The sequence below is a fragment of the Lolium rigidum genome, chromosome 1 (assembly GCF_022539505.1).
Source record: "Lolium rigidum isolate FL_2022 chromosome 1, APGP_CSIRO_Lrig_0.1, whole genome shotgun sequence".
Taxonomy (NCBI): Eukaryota; Viridiplantae; Streptophyta; class Magnoliopsida; order Poales; family Poaceae; genus Lolium; species Lolium rigidum.
Window position 1 is genome coordinate 25,440,062 of NC_061508.1, and position 26,011 is coordinate 25,466,072.

At 48.7% G+C, this 26,011-nt stretch overlaps 1 protein-coding gene and 1 long non-coding RNA gene across 4 annotated transcripts; both read left to right on the forward strand.

Moving 5' to 3' along the window:
* Positions 1 to 704: 704 nt before the first annotated feature.
* LOC124669757 (subtilisin-like protease SBT3.9) lies at positions 705 to 26,011 on the forward strand. 2 transcript variants are annotated; one of them, XM_047206309.1, is made up of 12 exons: positions 705 to 782; positions 868 to 959; positions 1,095 to 1,192; positions 2,068 to 2,235; positions 2,369 to 2,991; positions 4,853 to 4,920; positions 5,012 to 5,278; positions 5,379 to 5,496; positions 19,276 to 19,399; positions 19,871 to 19,945; positions 20,034 to 20,081; positions 25,503 to 26,011. In XM_047206309.1, exons 1-12 carry the CDS (start codon positions 705 to 707, stop codon positions 26,009 to 26,011), a joined length of 2,268 nt encoding a protein of 755 aa, XP_047062265.1. The 2 variants fall into 2 exon arrangements, with proteins under 2 accessions (XP_047062265.1, XP_047062269.1); XM_047206313.1 differs by having other exon boundaries at positions 20,034 to 20,058; positions 25,495 to 26,011.
* On the forward strand, positions 9,302 to 11,092 carry LOC124669775. Of its 2 annotated transcripts, none has more exons than XR_006992321.1 (4): positions 9,302 to 9,347; positions 9,429 to 9,583; positions 9,814 to 9,912; positions 10,512 to 11,092. It is a non-coding gene; the product is annotated as an uncharacterized LOC124669775 (long non-coding RNA). The 2 variants fall into 2 exon arrangements; XR_006992324.1 differs by having other exon boundaries at positions 9,313 to 9,347; positions 9,535 to 9,583.

The window sequence follows — 26,011 nt, forward strand, 5'->3', positions numbered from 1 at the left end:
TACGGTGGAGAGGCTAATTTATCCCAAGGCTGAGCGTGCAAGGCGCAGGACTCGGGCGGCCAAGAATGAGCACACATGGCAAGGAAGAGGATTGAGCTAGCTGGGTGGCGTGAAGTAAAAGAGGATATGGCACAAAAAAACGCCCACTAGGGATGTCATCTCCCTTCGGATTAATTGATGACGTGGAAGCGCTTAAGCGACGACTTTGCCGTTTCGCAATGGGAGCGGCCGTACGTATCCACTGAAATGCAATTGAACTTGTGCATACGTACGTCGGCTCAAATAATAGTTGAGAGTGTTACCGCGTTTCAGCGTTTGTTAGCTTGCCTACAGGAGGAACGAATTCAGCTCAACAAATCTTCTGCTCATGGAATGTTTCAGTGTGTCAAAAGTCCACCAAACTTTATGAAATTCCATCCGCTTTCGTCAGACTATGTTATGATTGGACGTAGATAATGATCATTGCATCAGAAACCTGAATATACTACTGTTTGTGTATCCTGTTAATTTGGTATACTTGTCTGTTCGGGGCGGACCTGATCAAAGCGTCGCGTGTTCTACTGGACATGATCTAGTCTTCTCAACTGTTCTTGCACTGCACCCCTATGGTTCTTCATGGCTGCTACATATATATATACATGAACGCGCGAGATAACACAAAGGACACAATACGACACAAGTAAATAATCTTCTGGAAACCAGACATGGATTTGAGAACAACTTTCTCATGTGTTCTGCTTCTGGTGACACTGCTGCCTCTTTCAGCAAACACGTCGAGCGAGGTAAGATGTCGGTTACCGAAAACGTTTTTTGCTTCTCTTTTGGGGGTGATGTCGGTTACCGAAAACGTTTTTGCGCCAATTCCAGATCTACATCGTGTACATGGGGGAGAAGAAACATGATGATCCGTCAATGGTTACCGCGTCGCACCATGACATACTAACATCTGTCTTTGGGAGGTACTTCTAGCTACCAGTTCATGTCTGAATCATATGCATGTAAACTAAGCACCTCTGGATCGCTTCCCTTTTTCCGTTTTATGAGTGAAACTCTCACCTCTTTTTTTTTTTTTTTTTTTTTTTTACTTTCAACAGCAAGAATGAAGCCCTGAACTCGGTGGTTTACAGTTATAAGCACGGATTTTCTGGATTTGCGGCAAGGCTCACTGAATCTCAAGCAGAGGCACTTGCAAGTAATAACCATTCGTTAATATATGTCATCAGCCTGTACACGTTTGTTTAAAATGCCCCAAGAAATAGCCTCTTAGAAAGTAAAAGTAACGTTCAATTAAATTTTAGTGCTCCTTTGGTTCACTTGGTAAGTTTTGCGGGATTTGTTGAAAAGGCATAAAGGATACGTTATCAATATCTACAGTCGTTGATGTTCATTAATTTATCAGGATACAATCAATATACCTCCCATGTATAAATAAATATTTTTACGCACATATGCTTGCTAAGACTCAAAATAAAACAATACATGTACTACAGGTACAAACACATGTGTGGTACATTGTAAAGTACATACGTTTATACAGTTCATGCCTATGGATTTTCATATTAGGTTAGTGTGTTTTCAAAGAACACATGAAACTTCCATAGAGTATAAAGCAATCAATTTGATTTCGTACTTAAATCTCATATGGGTACAAATTTATAAATCTTGGGTATTAACAAGCTATAATGTGAACTAGTATTTCAGGTCCATAAGAAATCGAAATTGCTCTAGCGATACTTAACTTTAGTTCTGTTATTCTTTCAGAAAGAAATGATTAGTGTGTAAATAAATAAATGAATTTATAGGTGGTGAGATTTATCAAATATAGCAAGCTTACTACCATCCTTAGACAACAATTATAATATCTAAAATTTTCCTTAATGCGCTCATGCTTCTAATGAATTACATATATTATGGAAAATTTTATTACTATTTTCCTTGCATAGTACCTCCAGTAAGTTCATTTGAAACAAAATCTTGAATCATACAGAATGGAGAGCCTATAACTATTTTAGAGCGTCTCAAAATTTTCATGATCAGCTGAAGCTAATCAACATGTTACAAGTGCAGAATTCCCTGAAGTTTTCAGTGTGAAGCCGAACACTTATCACGAAGCGCACACAACTCAGAGCTGGGACTTCCTTGGCCTTGACTATGACGTCCAACAATCACAACAACAGGGCCTTCTGCAAAAAGCAAACTACGGCGAAGATGTCATCATCGGGGTGATTGATTCAGGTTAATTTGCAATCACACGTCTAGATAACTAACAAATCGCCATTCACAAATCCAAAACAAGAAAAGGTAGCCCCACAAATAGGACCGAGATGAACATCATCATCAACTGAACTCCATACTTCTGCTGCTGCAGGTATATGGCCTGAATCCCTGAGCTTTGACGACTCCGGGTACAGCCCGGTGCCGGCGCGGTGGAAAGGCATATGCCAGGCAGGACAGGCGTGGGATGCCACGAGTTGCAACAAGAAGATCATCGGCGCCCGGTGGTATAGCAGCGGCGTCAGTGATGAGGTGCTCAAGGCGAACTACATGTCACCTAGGGACCTCAGTGGCCATGGCACACATGTCGCCTCGACGATTGCGGGTGGGCAAGTGTGGAACGTGAGCTACAAAGGGAGCGGCCTTGGCGCCGGAGTGGCACGAGGCGGGGCGCCACGATCTAGACTGGGCGTCTACAAGGTGTGTTGGGTGGGCGGGAGCTGCCCCGTGTCGGATATTCTTGCAGCCATCGATGATGCCATAGAAGATGGAGTGGACATCTTGTCCCTTTCACTAGGAGCCGGTGCCGGCGATGAGATCTTCGGAACGCTGCATGCTGTGTTGAGAGGCATCTCCGTCGTATTTTCCGGCGGAAACGATGGCCCACTGCCTTCTACAGTGTCGAATGCTGTGCCGTGGGTCACGACAGTGGCTGCTAGCACCATTGACCGGTCTTTTCCGACTTTAATGACACTTGGGAACAATGAAAACCTGGTGGTAAGTACTACAAATTCCTCCCTGTCAGGAGTTAGAGAAATCTGAAGTGTTCGATGAGCATCAACCGGCCAAAATAACTCCTTAATGAGTTCTTCATCTCAATTACCATCTGTAGGGTTTATCAAATCATTTACACTATAAGCATAATGGAGCCCTTCTGGATCATAATTTTCAAGTTATAGCTTGATAGGATCCAATTGTCGTCCCAAATATTAATTTGGGTACCATCTCCTACTCTCCAAATGCAACCCTTTTTTAAACGTTCTAGACCCGCCAAAATACTTTTCCAGCTTTAAGAGCTACCACTCTTCATTTTTGCACTTAGAAGTTGGCGATGAGGATAATATTTTGCACACTAAACCCTTTCACATAGAAATCCACGCTCACTCATAAGCCTCATGCTTTTTTTTTGCTAGCATAGCCATGTTAAGACAATGTAGATCTGTAAAACACATTCCACCACTTTGCTTTGATATAAATAATTAACTCCCACCACACTTTCCAATTCAATGTAGATCTCATATTCCTTTACATATGTTTTTTGGAATTTTGAAAAACATCATAGCAAAAACTGGTATAGCTTGATCAATAGCCTTTATCAGAACTTCTTTACTTCACATACTAAGCATTTTCTCCTTCCATGCACTAATCCTTGCAATTACTCTATAAATCAAGTGTTGAAAACAATCACTTTTGTCCAATCCTATCATTGTAGACAGACCCAAATATTTATCATTCAAAGACTCTGCCATGATATTTAAAATCGAGCATACCTTAGCTCGACTCTCAACCAAAGTATGTGTACTGAAAAAATACCGGACTTTCCTTAACTAATATTCTAACCCGAGCTTGCACAATAATTATCTCATATCTCTTTTAGCTTCATTTGACCTATCATCGTACATAAGAATCAGATAGTCACCTGTGAATAAAAAATGAGAAATCATAGGTGCATCATGGCACACCCGCACCCCTTCAATTTTTCCTCTTGATTCTACACCTCTTAACATACTAGATAGTCCTTCCACTACCAGCAAGAAAATGTACGGGATAGGGGATCCCGCTGCCATAAACCTCTCGATGAGGTGAAAATGTCTGCCTCCATCGAATCAAATCCAACACTGTATTTTACAGAAAAAACACAATGCAAGGCATGATAATGTTCACCCACCTCCTTGCAGAACCCATTTTCAACATGATTTTCTCAAGGTACCAACATTTCACTCGGTCATATGCCGTGTGCATGTATACTTTCATATGCCAATAAAGTATTATGTGTTATCAACCTACCAGTGACAAATGCACTTTGATGATCACCTATAATCTCTGGCAAACAAAACTTCAAGCAATTGGCTAACATCTTCAAATAATTTATACCCTATCCAGATTGTCCACCTTTGGAATCGTCAGAATTGTTGTATTATTCCACCCATCCGGTATAGAAATATTATTCACTGCACTCAGCACTTCCTTTATCAAATCATCTCCTAACATGTTGATCCCAAAAACAATTTCGAAAAAACTCCGTGCAAACCATCAGGTCAAGGGCCTTCAAATCTCCAATACTAAATTCAGCCTTTCTCACCTCTTCAGCTGCAAAAGGAGCCAACAAAGCCCCTATTCATATCATCTGTAACAAAACGCTGAACATCAGCTAGAACATTGGCATGAAGGTCGGTTACTTCAGAGGTGAATAGTTCAACAAAATATTTATGCACTAGTTCACCTTAGAATCATGTCTTTCTAATTCATATGTTTTCCGATGAAATTGCACGTTGAAAGTTGGCTCTTTCTTGGGGGAAACTCCGGTTCGAAAAGAGGAGTCACTAGTGAGCTATTTCCTGCTTTGTTTTAAACGCAGGGGCAATCTCTTCACTACAACGCAACTGTGATCAGCGGAGACTTTAAGGCCCTTGTTTATGTCAGGAGGTAATGAAATAAACATCCAGATAGTCTAGATATATTTGATCTAGTCCTGCATTATTCCAGCGTAATTACGATCTATGTGCGCCGCCTGCAGATGCGACGCGCAGACACTGGCATCCAGGAACGTCACCGGTAAAGTCGTACTTTGCTACGCACCGCGGGCGGCGCCCGTGACGCCACCTCGGGTAGGACTTCGGGACGCCATCAACTTCACGGTGGAGGCTGGCGCGGAGGGCCTCATCTTCGCGCAGAACGCTGCCAACAGCCTCACCGGCCTGGCAGTGTGCGAGGGCATTATGCCTTGCGTGGTGGTGGATTTCGAGATCGCGCACAGAATCACTTCCTATTGGGATATCACAGAGTGAGAGCTACAATTTTCATCAACGGTCCGAAACAATTAGGCTGCTACAATTTTCTTCTTCTGCAAAACCTCATGTCTGTCTGTCTCATGGCCATGCTAGGAATCCGGTGGTGAAGGTGTCGCCTACCGTGAGCGTTGTCGGGGAGGGGGTGCTAGCGCCGAGGGTCGCCCATTTCTCATCGAGAGGCCCCAACACACCGTTTCCCGCCATACTCAAGGTAAAGCACTGTCTCATCTACACTACTTAAAAAGGAGGAATATGTTCCTTATTCTGCCTAGGGAGCAATACGTCGAACTTTCGTCGTCCTTGGTCGCACGTCGCTACCGCACAGATGGGCCGGCCAAGCCCAACAAATCCGTTTCCAAAGCACCACTACCTCGCCTCCTTTGTTTCCCAGAACCTCGCCCGCCGCCGCTCGCCAGAACCTCGCCCGCCGCCGCTCGACCACGTCGATTACCACTTGTCCGCCGTCGCTCGCCATGACCTTGCCCGCCGCCGCTCGCCAGGACCTCGCTCGTCGCCCCTCTACCTGCCCCGCCTCTTCTCGACCTGGGCCAGGACCGGAGATCGCCCCGACCAGCCGCAGTTTGGCGAGGCCAGGCTCACCCAGGCCTGCATCCTCTCGACGCTCAAGGACCCGCCTCCCCGCCCCCATCGACCTCCTTCGTCATGCCACGCTCCAGCATCACCTCCTCCTCCAGCTTTGTCGCAGAGGTCGGCGAGGACGGGATCGGCCGATGCGGCATCAAGGCCTTCAGGGCGACAACGGCAACGCACTAGACCTTTGGTCTCCGTACCGATGGGACCAGGTCTCCCTTTCGTCGCCACCGAGTCTCACTACCTCCGCCGTCCCCGAGTTCGATCTGGACCTTCTCCTTGACCCAGGTAAACAAACCACATGATTCTGAGGATGAGATCTCATAAGAATTGATCGTTGATTGGTGCTTTAAAGGATGTAATACTTGGCTATCTGATGGACTACTGCAGGGTTTCACACGGTCTAGCCCCTGATGCATATTGAAGCAACACATTCAACGTAAGTGTGAGATAGAGAGATGGACACCGCTTGACTTTGTTAGAGGTGATCTTCAAATGATGTTGGCCTATTGTGAATTTTGATTTTGTTGTGGCCAAAAGAGCATGGAGTGCTTTCTTCTCTTGAGTGCTTTATTCTCTTGACAGTGCCTGATAAAGTTTTTTTTTCTATGCTAGACACAATATTCTAACTTCAGCAGTACTCCAACATAGATTCACATTAAAGGTGGATATTTGGCCTACCAAAAACATTAAAATTAAAGGTTTCAGTTTCAAAGTTGAGGCCTTGTGGTTCATGGTATGCCAGTTAAAGAGTTAAATCTTGCTAACTGAATTTTCATATTTGATAATAAGGTATGTAAATGGGGCATCATGTGATCTGTTCAAGTAGATGTCCAACTATCTCTTGGCCGCATTTTGTCTGGAGTAAAGTTCAGTTTACTTGAACTTTAATTTCGCAGTCTTACGAATTCTATATCACTTCATGTCAAATTTTTCAGATGAGATTGTGATTGCCAAATTGAACTTACCTGGGATGATATTTGTTTGCTTCCATAACACTGATTCTAAAGCACTTCTTTTACTTTTATGACACTTATTCTAGAGCACTTCCTTGCATTTATACGATGTGCATTCCTTGTTCATGCCTCTCCATGGAAATTGTTCTCTTTTGGATCAGAGTTGGGCTTTTGGACCAGAATAAAAGGAGTGAGCTTGATTTATTGGATTGGTTGAGAGCTGGGTTTGGCTTTCAGGTCTGCTAGCTACTATCGACGGCACACCACATGCATTTTCTTACGTGGAGTCAAGTGATAGTGTTAAGGAGTATTAGTATTGGGAAAATCTTGAGCAATTTCGAGTTGGTTTCACATATTTTGATTATCTTTATGGGACTATCATAAGTAAGTTCCCCCCTTCCAGTACAAAATACTGAATTTTACATGATGTGTTTATCACTTAGCAAACAGGTTAATATTGTAAAAAAAAACTCAAGTTTTAGAAATATGCACGGAACAGACCGAAGTTCATAGGTGATCATGTAGTTGTCATTTTGTTTAATAGACTACTGAATACAAGACTAAAGGTTAGATACGATCATGAATACCTATATTTAGATGCAATTGAACCGGCGTGTGTATTTTGCTTACCAATTTTTTGATGAGATTGTGATTGACTACCTAAAGAAATCACCATGGATGATATTTGTTTGCTTCCATTACAAGATTCTAAAGCACTTCTTTTACTTTAGGTACACTTATTCTAAAGCACCTCCTTGCATAAGATTGAATCTGAAGCTTTTAGTTCTATCGATACATAACTACTATACTATTTGGGAACAAACATCTTTTTTGTAAGAATTTTGAAGGCTGCTTAGGATTAACCTGGAGCTGACACGTTTGTGCTTTGGTTATTTTGATTCCTGGTCATTCTTTTCTGTGTACAGTTGGGGGACTTGCAGCGTTTTGGTTGCAGGCTCTGTTTTAATATGGTGTTAACACCTGTGTAGCAATTTGTCCTTTCTTCCTGATGTGTTGTGCTTTGGTGAGTTGTTGGTGTGGCCATAGCTCTATCCAGGCTGAGAAGGTGGTGGCCCATGGTGGGGGCTTCGATGTGGTAACTCTGGCGGTTCATGTTCAATCAGTCAAAGCGGTGCTCTGTGCCGACCCGACTCGAAGAATCGAGCGACTCCACCGCTTAGGCGTTCACGATAATTTGGTATATTGGCGCTAATTATTGTATCGGGAAATTTTTCCTATCCAACCACCATGTGGTCGCCGGCCGCCGGCCGCCGAGTCCATCCGGACATCCCCGTACATCGCAATCCCTCTCTATCTTCGCCGGCCCTCCTCTCAGCCCATCATGATGTAGTCTGCAATGAACGCCGGCGGCAACGATTAGTTCCCGGTGAACCCGGCAGGCGCTGCCTCTGCGGAAGCGCGGCTGGCGGTGGGAGGGGGCACGCATGCCTTGCTTTGCACGCCCTACGTGCTCCTGCCACGGCTCTCGGGCGCTGCCGCAGGTGCGGCCGTCGAGCCTCTCCCTGCTTCACCTCCTCTCCCTTTTGCGCGGGCCTCACATTCCTCTCTCTTTCACAGGCAGCAGCGGGCACGACGAGGGAGGCCCGTCCGGCCGGCGAGAGAAGGAGGCACACAACCCGACCATCAAGCTGTGTCGCGGGGGAGCCGGCGAGGACGGAGGGGCGGGGTTCCCCGCGAGCCGGTTGGCCAGTTTCCAAGGCTGGACGGCATCGCCGCTGTGGAAGCCCGCACGCCAACAACGGTGTTTCCTGAGGAAACGAACATCACGCTTGCAGCTGAGATGGCGTCTGTGTCGTCGACATCTCATCGACGCGAGCAACTGGCGAGCGCCGGTGGGAGCGATTCCCCCTCCCCCCGTCTGCGAGTAGCCTCCCTAATGGCGGTGCTCCTGATCTTTTCCCCTTCCCAAGGCCAACGCCCTCCTCTCCCTCCCTGGCCGCCGTTGCCCCCCTGGCTAAGTTCTTCCCTGTCCAAGCCCCTTTTCTCGACGGTGATTGGTTAAGGACCAAAAGCGGGAGGAGGAGGGAGGCGGGGGCGAGCGTGCCGGCAGAGCAGTTGGAGTGTAAGAGCGCCGGCAGGCACCGCCGGTGTCGGGAGGAGCGGCAGGATGGAGGTGGTCCTTGCCACACAGCAGCACCGTCAAGATGAGGCGGCAAGATGCAGCTCAAGCCTCGCCAGCTGATGCACTCCAAGTACATGGGTGGGTTGTTGCCCCAAATCTGGAGTCGGGTAAGATGCACCAACTCGAGCTCTTCTATATTTTTATTGGTCACTCCGATTTTTTCGATTTTTGGTTTGTATCGGTTCTTATTCTTTCTGTTTTGTTGTTCTATCCTTGCATCTTTCCGTAGTGTTCGTCTAGCTCACCAAGGAAAAGATGGCTGTCTAGGCAACGCCGCAACGGCGCGGTGCCCTCTACTGCTCTGGCCGGAAGAGCTTGCGATTTCGGCCAACAGTGCATAGGAGGGGCATATGTTCAAGCAACTGCGTGCTGGTAAGTGCTGAGCAGGCCGTTTGTCCACAACCTGTTTGATGGAATGCATTTCATGATTTGCAAGTTTTTTATTGTTTCCAGGTTGCTGTTTGACAAAATATGTGAAAAGCACAAGCTTTGGCACTATGTATTTACATGTGTGCATATATTTGAGACATGGGATTTTTTATTCGCGTGTTTGCTGCAGTAACGAAGAAAATAAAAGAGCTTGCTCCCCGGCTTCTGAAGTCTGAAAGGTAAAGCCATCCCCACGTATTTGCGTAATCTAGCTTCAAGTGTGTATGAATTCATATACCAAAAACACATTTTATGGACAATTGGTGCTCTCATTTTACTTGGGTGTTCCAAATTATCACATATATGAATGTTGATATAACATATGGACAAGTTACAATAGTTTCATTAGTTAATAGTTCTATGGTGCTTTGAATTTATACTGCTTCAGATGCCTCTGATTATTTCTGAGAGCCCCAGTTTCCGGTAGATGTGCTGCTTGATCATTTGGTCGACATGTGGCTCTTGTGTTCGTACTCTGACGGACAAGGAGCACAAAGCGACTCAAAAGGTGCGCCTCATAATATATAATTTATTTAAAAAACAGTGCATCTTAGTCTTACGCACGTAGTTAAATATGATCACTCATGGACACAATCAGTTGTTCTATTTTGAATTTTTTGATAATAGAGTATTCCTCCCATGTTGTGCAACCATGTTTCAGATTCAACGAATGGTGGCATGTTCTAATCCTATGAGCATCCAAAGGTTTAGATGTCATCTGTTCTATAAAACAACTGATTTCACTTTAAATGGAAGTTGCAGAGAATAGATAGAGATAGAAAAATCAGTTTAATTAGAAAAAACACATGTATTAACTTCTGAACGATTTGGAGAACTAACTTAGGTATCTTTGACTCTCCAAATTTTTTATTCTGTAAAAAGTGCCGCCTTGCCTGCTTGCATCCTACCATTGTTTTTGTGTTTCCTATTTTTATCATACAGTGAATTGAGAAAACTACAGGAAAAAATGTAGATACTTTGCATTTCTACTCCTTTCAGTATATGTGATGCCTTATGTCCTTGGTCAGATCACAAAACTTCCTATTTCAGTATATTCAAATTTTTTTTGTTTCTTCTTCTTACAAAATACAATTGACATCATCTCAGGTGGAATATCAAATTGAAGGTCTCAATGCAGTAAGCTTGACAAAGAATATAAAGGGACTTCAAGAAGTGATGCTCTATCTCTTATACATTTGTCTTCAAAAACATAGGAAATGCTGTGCGAGAAAAAAAGAACACTCAGCCAGGCAGGCGCTTAACTTCTTATGAATTTTAAGCAATTCTTTTTGTGATTACATGGGACACACTGCTAATTGTAATTACTTTACCTCTTCAACTGTATTGTAGGTTTAGATACAGGATAAAGGCATGCAAGATGAGGAGGATTTGAGATTCACCAACAGAAAAATGTGTTATAAGTTCACTGCATGATTTCCATAATGGATAATTCGTATGGATAACTGAGTGCAGTGAAATCTTTATACACCTTAGGCATACTAAAACCTAGAGTTTTCCATTGATAAGACCAAGCGTCACTCTCAATGAGCTATAGATAAAGAAATGTGATATTTCATTCTTGGAATGTCAGTTTGCCTGGACATGATGGAAATACCTGTGACAGATTTCCAAGCTACAGATTTGTTCGTGGTACCATTAAGTTACGTCGGTTGTCCCTTTCCATATGGAAGTTACTCATGGTTCAAAAAAGCGTACGCCTAGGTACGCTTAAGCGCGCTTAAGCGCTGAGCGGTTGCCTTCCGCTTCGCTTTTGGCCTAAGCACTCGATTAAGCGAGACAGGGAATCTGGTCGTGTTTTGTGCTAGAATCTCCTCTATGCGAGTGTTGGTGTGTTGCCTGTGTTGCTCTGCTCCTTGCTCGATGCATTGATGGTGATTAGGTCTGGCTTAGCTGCTTGCTACTCCTCTACTGCTTAGCTGCTTGTTTGTGTTTGTTACATTGTTTGCTTAGCTGCTTGTTTGTGTTTGTTACATTGTTTGCTTAGCTGCTTGTGTGTATAATAAAATTGGAGCAAAACCGAGGCTAACCAAGGTATTTATTCTCGTATTCCTCAGAAATGTAGCATTACATGTTTAGGATACAAATTTACAGCATATTATAGGGTTATATGTGACCATCTTGACTTCCTGTTTCATGTTGTTTCATGTTCGTACGATTTTAGCCTGAGCGCTTAAGCGGCGCTTAAGCTCGCTTAAACAACAGTTCCTCTAAGCAGTGCCTCACCGCTCGCTTAGCGCCTAGCGCTTTTTTGAACCTTGAAGTTACTACATCACTGGCTTCAAATGTCTGGTGCTACACGAATGACTTTAGATTCAAAAACATTCAACCAAGATTTTACAGGTGCATGAAAATATTCAAGGCTAATGGGGTTCTTCTATGGAGACTCCATGAATCTTACACAATAAGCAGCTGGGTGTTGGTTCCTCTTATAGAGCTTCGCTGTGCTAACTCCTATTGCAGGCAAGAATAGTCTAACTACATCTACCTATTTTGTGTACTTTCCCCTTGTTGGACAAGCTTATATATCCACGGTTTATCCGTTCTGTGAACTTCTTCGTTGTCATGTATTTGAACTTCTGATTCATTTGTTGCAACGATGGGGTTCTTCCCCACCGTTTATCTGTTGTCTGAACATACCTGCTATCATGTACTCGAACTGCTGATTCATTTGTTGTGATGTTAGGGTATTTCTTCTTCTTAGAAACTCCTTTATGTTCTCTTTTTCTTACATATTGTTTTGTATGGTCTGTCTGCTCTTCTATATTCACAACAAAAGTGTACTCGAACTGTTGATTGATTTGTTACCAAGATAGGTTATTTTTCTTACAAGTTCCTCAATTATGATGCTCTGTTTCCTTTTCCTTACATTTACTTTCTGCAGTGTCTAATCTTCTGTATTCAGAACAACAAAAATTACTTACAGACAAGTTGTTGTTTGCATGCAGAACCAATGAGTAGATAATTTATAAGTAGCTCTATATAAATAGAGTTATCAATTGGAAAATATCATTCATTTGTGTAACCTGAAGTTTGCATCTACTGGTGGCATAAGAACTGAGAGGACGATTTTAAATAAATTGGACAATGTATACCTACAGTAAAAAAACTCAACAGTGCATATCAGTTTTTAAGTTAATCTGCTTGGTTTCATTTTCAGATGTTGATTTCCCAGTAGGCTTCCTAATGCAGTCTACGTCTTACATGCCTCTTTCTGCATTAGTAGTACAGTACAAATCCAATCTCACTCTCTAACAATTGCTCTCAATATCAAGGTTTATCTCACCATAACTAACAAAGAAGTTCTGTGAATTAGTGAGGAGCTGAGTTTCAGCATTGCTACTAATGGTACTTAATGCAACAATAATGAGCATTTTTTTGAACTTGGAGAGACAAACCTATACTAAGATTAGGGTCTTGCAGTTTGGTACACAAATTCAAATTGACGGTGGTCAACGACTTTTTATTAGTTGGCGATGACAGCTGAGTGGTTCTAATGGTTTTTTTTTCAGCTTAGTCATTCGTTTATGATTTTTCTTTGTTGCGCGGTGTCACAGATGGCACAAGGCTGCTTGACAGATATTGGCAGTATATGGGAGATGATATATATTTTCAGATTGGGTCGTCTTTGGGCAATTTACGCTAGGTAATTCCCACCGAGTACTTGCATGTTAAGCTGCTGTTATGTTTGGTAGGAATAATGATATCTTTTAGATAAAAGGCCCAAAAAGCCCGACTTTAAATTAATAAAGTCCTCAACCAGCTAGGATACAACGGTATTACTTACACGCACTTGAACAAGTTTAAAAGAAAAGCAAAACCCTATAGGAACTATAAGCACCGGGCGCCGCAAGCAGGGCCGAAGCAACAGCAGCAAGCCCTGGAGCGCCCCTGCACATCCAGTGCAGGTTTGGACAATGGCAGGATAAGGTTTGGACAATGGCAAGAATTAACCTGCGTCCGTAGACTGCCCAACCTCTGCTGTGGTGAAGACTGCGCACTGGCATTCAGAACCGAATTCCATGAAGCCGTGCCATCGGAAAACCATCTTGAACAAGCCACGAAGAACTGCCACGGACAGAAGGGACATGGGCCAAGCGAAGAGGAGAAGCATCAGTGCCAAAAGGATGAAGAACCGGCTGAAGACCACCTCGCCGTGCTGCTGCCGGAGGAGGGACCCTTCCCTTCTCACCTAGGCTCGAGGGTGTCGACCCACTGGCAAAAATAGAACAGACAAGTGGTTTAGCACACAAAAAGCTTTCAACTTGCTGGGAAGCGCCTCCGATCTTGCCAACACCATGCCCAAACCGCACCATCGTCATTGACTACATATTGCCGACCCCTTCGTTCCCTCATCACTCGGCACTCCCCTCCTCGGCCTCCTCTCCCGCCGCCGCCGCCAGGACGTCCCCGGGCAAAGCCCCTGTGTGGCGTGGCGGCGGCTTTCCTCGGCATCCTCTGTCGCGGATCGGGGGCGGCGTCCGGCCTCTTCTTCCACGCGAAGGCGCTGCGGGGATGCGGCCATTGGTGAAGCTTCTGCGGCTGACGGCGAAGGCAGGTGGCGGCGCTGGCCTCTTGGGTCTAGCAGGCTCTCCTTCTTCTCCATCGATGGCATGGAGTCTTCCCCAGGCTAACTCTGCGACGCTGAGGACGGCTGGGAGGTGGTGGTGTGACCTGCCGGGGGCGGAGGGAGGGGTGGGGACGGGCTGCAGGGGGAAACCCTAGGTCCCCTTCTCCTCGCTTATCGGCGGCTGGCGGTGGAGGGCTGGAGTTCGACTGCGGTGGTGCCTAGATGTGTGCGGTGTCTCCGGATTACACCGATCTTCTTGGTGTCTCCGGTGGCAACTATGGCCAGCCCGGGATGGTCGCCAGCGTGGGGGTCCGACCTGAATAAAAGCGGCGGTCCTAGGGCCTCTCTTGGGTGAAGAGGAAGACCTACCGAAGGTCTGGACTCGCGATCTAGCCGGCATGTTGAGTTCTGGAAGGCGCCGCCGGCAAGTGTAACAATGCTTTTATTGCCTGGAGTTTGCTGGATTGGTGGTATTCGGTCGTGCGCACTCATGCTTTTATTCCGACCGTTTGGTCTAGAGGGAGCGGCGCGAAGCTCTTTTCTGTGTTGACACCAAGTGACAGCTGATCCATGGTGAAGTCAGAAGAAGAGAATATCATGAAGGTCGGCTTGGAGGACTAGCTAATGGAGGTTCAAGTCTTTGCGCTCTTGAGGGGCTTGCTTGGTATTCCGGACTTCACATCAGTGGTAAGAAAGTGGGGGCAACAACACATGTGAAGTTTGGAGTCTTATCTTTCATAGTGAAAACCTAAGGTCTGACCTTAACTGGTTGTGTCTGACAATGTCCTTGTTGAAGGCATTGCTTTGAGAGCGAAGACTATTTTCAGGATGAAAATCTAAGATCTTTGATCGGGCGACGGTGACGCTGGTGCACTGTTCCTTTCTAGGAGGCGTCGCTTTTGAAGAGTTTGATTTTCAGGTGTTGTCTTGGTGGTGGTTGTATTACTGTTAGGGCTGTGATGCTGTAGCGGGACTGTTATTCCGTAATTTATTTTCTTTTTTTAGCTGTGTGCATCCGTAATGTTTTAAGACATTGCGTTGTTTCAGAGGCTGGGTGTAATTGATATCCTTCGATATTAATATATTTCATTTATCAATATATTCCATTTATCGAAAAAAATCCTCCAAAGTCCCAACAATACTGCCCACCGGTACCGATCGGCTCATTCCTTGCATGGGTCGCAATCACCTAATGGGCGCGGCGTGCCGCCGCGCCACTGTTTGCTAGTTGTACCTATGGACTTACTTGAAGGAGCATAGTAATTGTTTCTCATCCTTATTTTCTATGAAAATTAATTACATATTTGTTTGCTAAAATGATGCCCGTGAATGACTGATTATGGTTTGGACTTTCACAATCCGAACTAATGCTTGGTGTGACATGCTATTCACTGATTTTATCCTTCTCTGATAACTACATACAAGTGGAATATTTTCTTAAGTTAAAAGCTTTGACTTGTTTCTTATCCTTGCTGAAACATAAGTACATAAAGTTTGGATCAGGCGTGGATTGAATATGGGGACCCTGGGGTCCATGAATCCAGAGCAACCGTCGATGAATCCAGAGCAACCTGGCCCGTCTTCTTCCGCATGTTTGGATAGGGGTGGATCGAAGATTGACTTTGGCCCGCGATGCCGGTTCAGGTTAGTTCATGCAAATCCCATCCTGCTCAAGGCTGCTTGGTATCTCGCTCCAACCTGAGGTGCACGTGTTCTCCCCCTTGTCTCCAGCGTGATTTGGCAGATCCGTGTGCGGGAGTGAGGTTGGAGGCACACTGGTCTGGAGCTATCCATGCTGGGATGTTACTTTGATTCATTCAACTTTTGTTATTCATCTCCTTTTTCCCGTTTCCCAGCGACCCGGTTTATCGTTTTATGTTGGAGGTTTTGCTGCTATCTGACAACACCGTATATTGCGTATTTTAGGCTGCATATTTTTGTTTTATGAAACAACCAATCAGGTTTTCCAATTTATTTACCCATTTGGTCAAATCTGTAAAGTTATTAGGATCCATTATGTGAATAATGCTGGCAAACAGTATTTTACATGACATGGCTAATGTTGCATCTACTTATTTATATTTTACCTTTTAAAAAGAAAATTTCCAATTCAATGGGCGGCGTGTGGAAAGGTCATCTTATGTGCATCCAGGTTGTGCGGACCTTTGAGCATTGCCCCATGAACATCACACATCTCATGTTGTAGCTTAGGGTACAATGCTGCTTCTGAATGTTTGGTTAGATGACAATTCCCTTGAGCTGTTGCATACACTATTCCAAATGTGGATATTTAATTTCAGATGACCATGCAATATCATAAAGGCTAGACTCAAAAAATGTAATACTGACAAAATTCTTAAACCAGTAATGCTTTCTATGAGCCATGGTTAATTTTTTACTCACCTTATGTGTTTTACTTGCAAAATGGTACTACATGAATCCTCTTGTATAGTACAACTTCTAGCCATGTCAGAAAATACATGACATTTTTCTTTTAAACCTTAATTTATCATAAATATAGCTTTATAAAAAAATATAAAAATAAGTATTTCTAGATAATGTAGCAATTACCAGGCATAATACTCAAATAGAAGGCTACGGGGCCTTAGTTCTTACATTATTTTCGGAACATGGAAATCATACAAACGGTTAGTATTTTTTTTCCTTTTAATATCTTCCCATAGCAATCAGTTACAATGCAGGGAACCATGAATAGTATTTAGCTTTATGTTACTGGCAAGCATGATGTGCTCTATTCTTTCTAACAAACTTTGTCTGTGAAGCTGTCATTTTATTAACTGGGCTTCTTTGTGTATGCCTTGTCTCTAAGTTCTCTGCTAGCGCAATAATTTGCTGATTCATTTGATTACAAGGCTATCATTACTGCTTATCTTTGTGCCTATGTTTTCGAATGTTAGACTATTATTATTTTTCCTTGATTATGAGTCTGACATATTACAATTGTAGTTTCACGATCGTCTATGCAAGTTTAGTTTAAGAAAGCGATAAGTTTTATGCTTGAACAGTAACACTACAATGATGGATTATTTACCTACTCAATTTCTACATGCATTTGTGTATGTTCCTTGTGGATTATTTAGCATGAACTTAAATCATAAAAATAAAAATGTTTTCCTTTTTGACGGAGTGAACATACATTATTTTCAGATGAACACGACATGATTTTTGAGTCGCCGACTAACGCTGATTAGTTCTGGCATGGATGAGCCGCACTAGCGACTTGACTCACGGAGCAAGTTGCGCACGGAGCAAGTCACGCCACGTCACTGGCTCAACGGTGATTTCCTGCGACTATACAACGACTTGATGCCTCAAGATTTCAGCGACTTGATGCCTCAGGATTTGAGAGAGAGAGAGAGAGAGAGAGAGAGAGAGAGAGAGAGAGAGAGAGAGAGATGTAAAGGGTGAGAAAGGGCAGAGCAGAGAGGAGAGGCTCGAGCCGCTGCCGCCGCTCCTCGCGGAGGCTGGGAGTGGTTGCTGGGCCTGGCTGACGGTTGCTGGGAGTGGTTGCTGGGAGAGAGTCGCGGCGGCGCACGGCTTTTCTCAAGTGAGGAGGTGAGGATTTCTCCTAGCGGAGGCTCGTGGAGGCCGGCGGTTGCTGGGAGTGGTTGCTGGGAGAGCTCGCGGAGGCTGCTGAGAGGCTCGCTGCGGCGCACGGCTGAGGAGGTGAGGATTTGTCCTAGGATTTATCAGGGGGGTGAGGCTGGGAGTGGTTGCTGGGCTGCTGCAATAGATAACAAGCCAACTAACCCCGTGAAAAAAGGGTAAAAGGCCAACTTGGCGTCCACTGTAGCAGGCGACTTAGGGCGACTATAAGTTGAGTCGTTGACTCAAGTCGGCAAGCCACGAGCCGCAGCCTCGTCGACTTGACTTGACTCGGCGACTCAAAAATCATGGAACACGGTTATTTTAACTTTGGGGTCATTTACATGTTTTTATGCGGCAATGGAAGACATGGTAAATTATCATATGAGAGAGATGGGTCCTGGTTTTAAATAGACGCACTTCTGTAGCTAGCCTATTTGAAATGTTTAAGGGTTCGGTCACTGCAATGCTACATATTACACTCAGTAGAGATCATTTTCATGATATATACGTTTTCACTATCCTCCTATTCATTTCATGTAATATATCACATGAAGTATTTAAAAAAGTAGAAGACAAGGATTCTTCTGTTATATTTTGCTCTGTCACATCATCTTATCATTTATAATTTCTTGCATTCATCATCTATGGGCGTGATTTCAGTTTATAGCTTACAAAGTTGATTCTTCTATCTTAGTCCGCCTTGCAGTGTTTATTTTTTCACTTTCTCACTGGAAATATTTTTATATTAATAATGTCTATTTGATGCACACAGTAAGAAGTGTATTATTTAATCATGCTCATTTTCTCCACACTATCAATAGTATGCTTGTTTCAATGCCCTTTCAACTTTGGTGAATGTTAGATATTTCTTGGAAGATGCATGTATCATTACCAGGGTCTTGCATAGTATTAGTAGGTGAAGGAAACATATTGTTCTTCTGCGAGAAAGTGGATAAGACATTATCCCATCAAGCGTTCGGAATTGATCGTTGATCAACAATGGCACTGCTATCAAGGGAGTAGTCGATGTAGGCAAAGTCAGGTATATAGATCGCAAAACTAACAATTTGGGTTGTGTTAATTAAGTTTAATGTCATTTTGATCGCATCTTTGTACTTATTTGTATTGTTTTAATATTGTAGCTACAAAAAAATGTAGGGGCATTTTAGATGTTTTCAGTCAACACATCGAGACAGTTGTGGAGATAATCAGGTGGAATTTTCTTGATGACTAAGGTGAAGCGCCCTAACAACATAACAAGAGCTTTGGCGCATCATATGTATATGAAAGACATTTCTGCGGTATGAACGAAGTGGTATCACAAAAGATTATGAATAAGGTGGAATCATAAAAACTATGCCTCAAATTACATGTTTAGCAAAGTAGTTTTAAAGATTTGAGTGGCCCGTCACCCGTAGCAACGCACGGGCATTTTAACTAGTTCTCATATAAGAATGAATTTTGACGCAAATCAAAGCTTTATCAGCTTACGCTATGGATGATATTTCATGATAAAGTTATTGGTAATGATTCAAAGAATTTCGACTTTGGTCAAAACTTATATGCAGTATACGTTGGAGCGAGGTGCCTATTTCTTATTTCGAGAGACATATGGCCCCCGGACCGGAATGTTTGAATAATGAAGATTTGTGTCTCTATGCATGTTTTTAACAGCCTGATGTAGCTGCACCAGGAGTCAGCATCTTGGCGGCGGTGGGTGGCTCCTATGTGTTATTCTCCGGAACATCCATGGCATGTCCTCATGTCTCAGCTGTCACTGCGCTGCGAGGACGCGCCTGTGGCGCGTTGGCTCGGTGCGGCAGTGGCCGCCCGCCCCGCCCGGTTTCGACTCTCGCTGGGAGCGTTTATCGGGGGACCTCACCTACACGCGGCACTGTTCACAGGAACATTGTCCGTGGTACTGTTCACTGAACAGTAGCCAATTTGTGGAGGGCTATAGGGGCTGTCCTATATAGACAGTAGACTGAGCCCATTAAATCAGTCTGCCCCAGTTCAAGCTACGGAGCCAATTTCCACCGCGGTTCGAGAGTGGTATTGTGGTGTGCCCACCACCGCAGGGATTTCCCAGAAGATCTAGGCTCGCGGAGGCTCAAGTCTTAGTATAGATCTGGTTAGGTCTAGCTTGCGCACGGGTGGCGTGTGTGTGTGTGTGGTGGCGTGTGTGTGTGAGGAGTGTGTAGTGCGTGAGTTCAGATACTACAAGATGTACTAAGACCAGGAAATCTCAAAAAAAAAAAAAAAAAAAAAGCTGTCACTGCGCTGCTCAAGGCCGTTCACAGCGACTGGTCACCTGCCATGATCAAGTCTGCTATAGTCACCACAGGTATACACCGGGCATTTACATAATTGCCTTGAAATCATCTAAATTGCATTACCTGATTAACACGGTCATTTCTTTGCATCGGCCACAGCTTCTGTGACCGATCTTTTCGGCATGCTAATCCGAGCTGAGGGGATCTGTTATGGTCGGTTTGACCTATACACGCAGGAAGCCCACTAGTGGCTAGTCATGGGTTTAGCCCAAGTAAATTAGGGGTTTAGCCCAAGTAAATTAGGGTTTAGAGGAGGTCGTCCTCCTATATAAACACTTGTATCCCTTCGAGATTAATCAGACAAATATTCAGTATCATACTGTCTCGTCTCCCTGGAGACGGAAGACCCCCTGCGCCCAGCCGCACCCAACCCTAGCCGCCGCCTCCTTCCTCCGCGACGGCGCCCAGCCGCCGGCGCCGAGCCCTCCAGCCTCTCCGCCCTCACTTCCACCCTTACAACCTCCGTCCTAGACCCGGTAGAACCCTAGACTCTACCACTTTGGTATCAGATTGCCTAGGTCTCATGGGCTCCAACAGCCCCCCCGTCGACCCCATCGCCGCCACGTCCGCCGCCGCCACCAACACCACCACCGCCACCGCCGCCGCCATGATAGGCGCCCACGCGCTGCAGGGAGCCGCCGCCGCCAACGGAGACCAGGCCGCCGCCGCCCCCACGGGCCTCGACCTCCTGCCCGCTACTTTGGCGGACCTCGCCGACAGTCTCCGCGCCATCCGTTTCGAGCTCGCGGAGATCAAGGCCGGCCAGCACCCGCCGCCTCCACCGGCCGCCGTTCCGCCACCGCCCCTACAGGCCGCTGTTCCGCCGCCGCCCCCACCGCCCGCCTCCGCCGCCAGCAACGGTCGCCCCGCGTGGTGGCCGCCATCGCCCTCGCCAATTCCCACATGGATCGACGCGTCGCCCATCTACACTCGAGCCGCGGTGCGGACGACGGTTCAGCAGCCCGCCCACCCCTTTGGCGGTCCCGGCGGGTTTGCGGCCCCCTTCGCCGCGAGCACGTCCTTCAACCCGGGCCGCCGGAGGGCGCCCCGAGGTCCCGCCTCTGGCACAGCAGCCGCCCCGCTTCACCAAGCCGGAGTTCGCCACCTACGACGGCGCCACCGATCCCCTAAACCGGCTGAACCGGTGTGAGCAGCTTTTTGGGGGCAGCGGACGCTCGGCGCCGACCGCACGTGGATCGCCTCCTATCACCTACGGGCGCCGCGCGGACTTGGTACTACGCCCTCGAGCGGGACGAGGGCGGATGCCGTCCCGGGAGCGCTTCCGCGACCCGTGCCTCCGCCGGTTTGGGCCGACCCTACGTGGAAGCCGCCTCGCCGAGCCGGGACGCCCGCCTTCACCACCACGGTCCGAGACTTCGCCGACCGCTGTCAGCGCTCGCGTGCCATGCCCCGGGCGTCTCGGCGCGGCAGCGCGCCGATCTCTTCGTCGGCGGCCTCCCCGACTACATACGCGTCGACGTCGAGATGCGCGAGCTCGCGGACCTGCGGACGGCCATGTACTACGCACGGGCCTACGAGCAGCGCGCCATCGCCATGCGACAGGTCTACGCGCAACGTGGCAGCGCTCGTCCCGCGCTCCGACCCGCCCCGACGCCCACCGCCCCGCCGCGCCCCGCGCCGGCCGCTGCGCCCGCGGGCCCTCCTGCGCCGACTCGCCCCTTCAAGCGGCTGACGGCTGCGGAGCAGCTCGAGCGGCGCCGCCAGGGGTTGTGCTTCAACTGCGACGAGAAGTACGCGCCGGGCCACACGTGCGCCCGCCTCTTCTACTCGGAGACCGGTCGACGACGCCGACGCGGAGGCCCTCACCGCCGAGCTCGCGGCCGCCACCATCACTGAGGCCGGTGTCACGACCTACGCGCCGGTCGACGCGTCCGCCTTCGTCGTCTCTCTTCATGCTATGGCGGGCATCAAGACGGCCAAGACGATGCTGCTTCCGGTGACGGTCAATGGGGAGCGTCTCACTGCGCTGGTGGACACGGGCTCGACGCACAACTTCCTGTCCAACACCGCCATGCGCCGCCTCGCTCTCCGGCTCGGCGGGATCGGAGAAGTACAGCGTCACCGTCGCCAACGGGGACCGTCTTACGTGCCAGGGCGTGGCGCGACAGGTTCCCGTGCTCGTAGGCGACGAGCCGTTCTCCATCGACCGCGTCGGCATCGACTTGGGCTGCTACGACTTCATCCTCGGCCTCGACTTCCTGAGCACCTTAGGCCCCATCATGTGGGACCTCGACGTGCTGTCCCTCATCTTCTGGCGCGAGGGCGGCCGCCGTGTTCACTGGACGGGCTTGGGCAGCACTGGCGCATCCCCGCATCTACACCTGATGGCCGCCGCGCTTGACGAGGCGCATCCGCTCCTGGCCGACTTACTTCAGCAGCACGGCGACCTCTTCGATGAGCCGCGAGGCCTCCCTCCCTCGCGGCCCCGTGACCACCGCATACACCTGCCGCCGAACACGGCGCCCGTCGCTGTGCGGCCGTACCGGTACCCCCAGCTGCAGAAGGACGAGCTCGAGCGCCAGGTGGCAGTCATGCTAGCACAGGGCATCATTCGGATTTCGACGTCGCCGTTCTGCGCCCCCGTGCTCCTTGTGCGCAAGGCCGACGACACGTGGCGCTTCTGCATCGACTTCCGCGCCCTCAACACCGTCACGTCCAAGGACAAGTTTCCCATCCCCGTCGTGGATGAGCTCCTGGACGAGCTGCATGGCGCGCGCTTCTTCACCAAGCTCGACTTGCGCTCGGGCTATCATCAGGTGCGCATGCACCCGGACGACATTGCCAAGACGGCGTTCCGCACTCACCATGGCCACTACGAGTTTTTGGTGATGCCGTTCGGCCTCTCCAACGCGCCGGCGACCTTCCAGGCCCTGATGAACGACGTGCTCAGCCCCTACTTACGCCGCTTTGTGCTTGTTTTCTTTGATGATATTTTGATCTACAGCGCATCCTGGGCGGAGCACTTGCGGCACGTGGCCATCATCTTCAACGAGCTTCGAGCGCATCGTCTTCATCTCAAGCGCTCGAAGTGCTCGTTTGGCACGACCTCCGTCGCGTACTTGGGCCACGTCATTTCCGCCGACGGTGTCGCGATGGATGCGGACAAAGTCGCCGCCGTCGCTGCCTGGCCAACGCCCCAGTCGCCGCGAGCTCTTCGCGGATTTTTGGGCCTCGCGGGATACTACCGGCGGTACATCCAGGACTTCGGCCTCATCGCCGCGCCTCTCACGCGCTTGCTTCGCCGCGACGCTTTCTCCTGGGACGAGGAGGCGGCCATGGCCTTCGCCGCCCTGCAGCGGGCACTCACGACGGGCCCCGTTCTTCAGATGCCGGACTTCGATGAGCCGTTTGTGGTGGACTGCGACGCCTCCGGCATCGGCTTCGGCGCCGTCCTTCACCAGGGCGAGGGGCCACTCGCTTTCTTCAGCCGCCCCTTCGCCGTACGCCACCACAAGCTCGCCGCATATGAGCGCGAGCTGATCGGGCTTGTCCAGGCGGTGCGCCACTGGCGGGCGTATCTTTGGGGCCGGACGTTCCGTGTGCGCACGGACCACTACAGCCTGAAGTTCTTGCTGGATCAGCGCCTCTCCACAGTGCCGCAGCATCAGTGGATCAGCAAGCTCTTCGGCTTCGACTTCACCGTCGAGTACCGCCCCGGCCGCCTCAACACAGTCGCCGACGCCCTGTCCCGCCGCAACATCGACGACGCCGTGGACGCGCCCACGGTTGGTGCGGCCCTCTGCATCCACTCCGGGCCATCCTTCGCCTTCATTGACGAGGTTCGCCGCGCTACTGCCGAGGCCGCGGATGCGCAGCAGCTGCGCCAGCGCCTGGCCGACGGCGAGCTGGCCGCGCCATGGCGCATGGACGAGGGACTACTCCTCCATGGGCGCCGCATCTTCGTGCCGGATCATGGAGACCTGCGCCACCGGGCCTTGTCCTTGGCGCATTCTCGCAGTCACGAGGGCGTCCGGAAGACCTCGCACCGTCTCCGCGCTGATTTTTACATTCCGGGGGATGGCGTCCTGGTGCGAGACTCGGGTGCGGGCGTGTGTCACATGCCGGCGGAACAAGACGGAGACGCTCCGTCCGGCGGGCTTACTCGCAACCGCCGGACGTGCCGTCCCAGTGTGGGCGGACATCTCCATGGACTTCATCGAGGGACCGCCGAAGGTTGGCGGCAAGTCCGTCATCCTCACGGTGGTCGACCGTTTCTCCAAGTACGCGCACTTCATCGCCCTCGGCCATCCCTATACGGCGGCGTCCGTGGCACGCGCCTTCTTCGACGGCATCGTTCGCCTCCACGGGTTTCCGTCCTCTATCGTCAGTGATCGTGATCCTGTGTTCACGGGTCACGTCTGGAGGGACCTCTTTGGGTTGGCGGGCGTGAAGCTCCGCATGAGCACGGCGTTTCATCCTCAGACGGACGGCCGGTCCGAGGTCGTCAACAAGATCATCGCCATGTACCTGCGCTGCATCACCGGGGATCGTCCACGAGCTTGGGTGGACTGGCTGGCGTGGGCCGAGTACTGCTACAACACGTCCTACCACTCCGCGCTGCACACTACTCCCTTTGAGGTGGTTTACGGGAGGCCACCACCGACGATGCTTCCCTATGCGTCTGGCACTGCCCGTACTGAGACGGCGGATGACCTGCTGCGTACCCGCGACGAGATACTGGCTGAGGCGCGCCAGCGACTGCTTCAGGCTCAGCAGCTGGCTAGGAGGTACTATGATGCACATCATCGCGAGGCGGAGTTTGCGGTGGGCGACTGGGTCTGGCTCCGCCTTCTTCACCGGACGACCCAGTCCTTGGACCCGCGCTCCCGGCGCAAGTTGGGCCCTCGTTACGCCGGTCCTTTCCGTGTGCTGGAGCGCATCGGCAAGCTCGCCTACCGCCTTGAGTTGCCTACGGGTTCGCGCCTCCACGACGTCTTCAACGTCTGTCTCCTGAAGGCCTACCGGGGCGACCCTCCTTCTGCACCACCAGCTCTTCCACCTACTTCGGATGGGCGTCTCGAGCCTGCCCCGGCGAGTGTGGCTCGCGTGTTGAAGGCCCAGCAGCGCCGTGGTGTTTGGCACGTCTTGGTGCATTGGACAGGCCTGCCCGAGGACGAGGCGACTTGGGAGAAGCTTGAAGATCTCCGCCAGCAGTTTCCAGAAGTTCAGCTCGAGGACGAGCTGTTTGAAAAGGCGGGGAGAGATGTTATGGTCGGTTTGACCTATACACGCAGGAAGCCCACTAGTGGCTAGTTATGGGTTTAGCCCAAGTAAATTAGGGGCTTAGCCCAAGTAAATTAGGGTTTAGAGGAGGTCATCCTCCTATATAAACACTTGTATCCCTTCGAGATTAATCAGACAAATATTCAGTATCATACTGTCTCGTCTCTCGAAGGAGACGGAGAGACCCTGCGCCCAGCCGCACCCAACCCTAGCCGCCGCCTCCTTCCTCCGCGACGGCGCCCAGCCGCCGGCGCCGAGCCCTCCAGCTTCTCCGCCCTCACTTCCACCCTTACAACCTCCGTCCTAGACCCGGTAGAACCCTAGACTCTACCGGGATCCCACGAAAACAAGCTGACCCCTTTGACTTTGGTGGTGGCCACATCAACCCTGACAGGGCCATCGACCCTGGCTTGGTTTATGATGTGGATGCGAGAGAGTACAATAAGTTCTTCAACTGCACTATGGGATTGCTTGGTGACTGCGAATCCTACCAATTAAATCTAAACCTCCCGTCGATCGCCGTACCAGACCTCAAGGACAGTGTCACAGTCATGCGCACTGTCACAAACGTTGGCCCAACGGAAGCAACTTACCAAGCGGTTGTTGATGCTCCCGAAGGGGTAACCATGTCGGTGGAGCCATCCGTGATCACTTTCACCGAAGGTGGGAGTAGCAAAAGTGCGACATTTAGCGTCATTCTCAAGACGAAGCAGAGAGTGCAAGGTGCGTACACTTTTGGTAGCCTGACGTGGTCCGATGGAAGTACCCACTTGGTGAGGATTCCAATTGCCGTACGGATTGTGACACAAGATTTTGTTGCAGATACATCATAA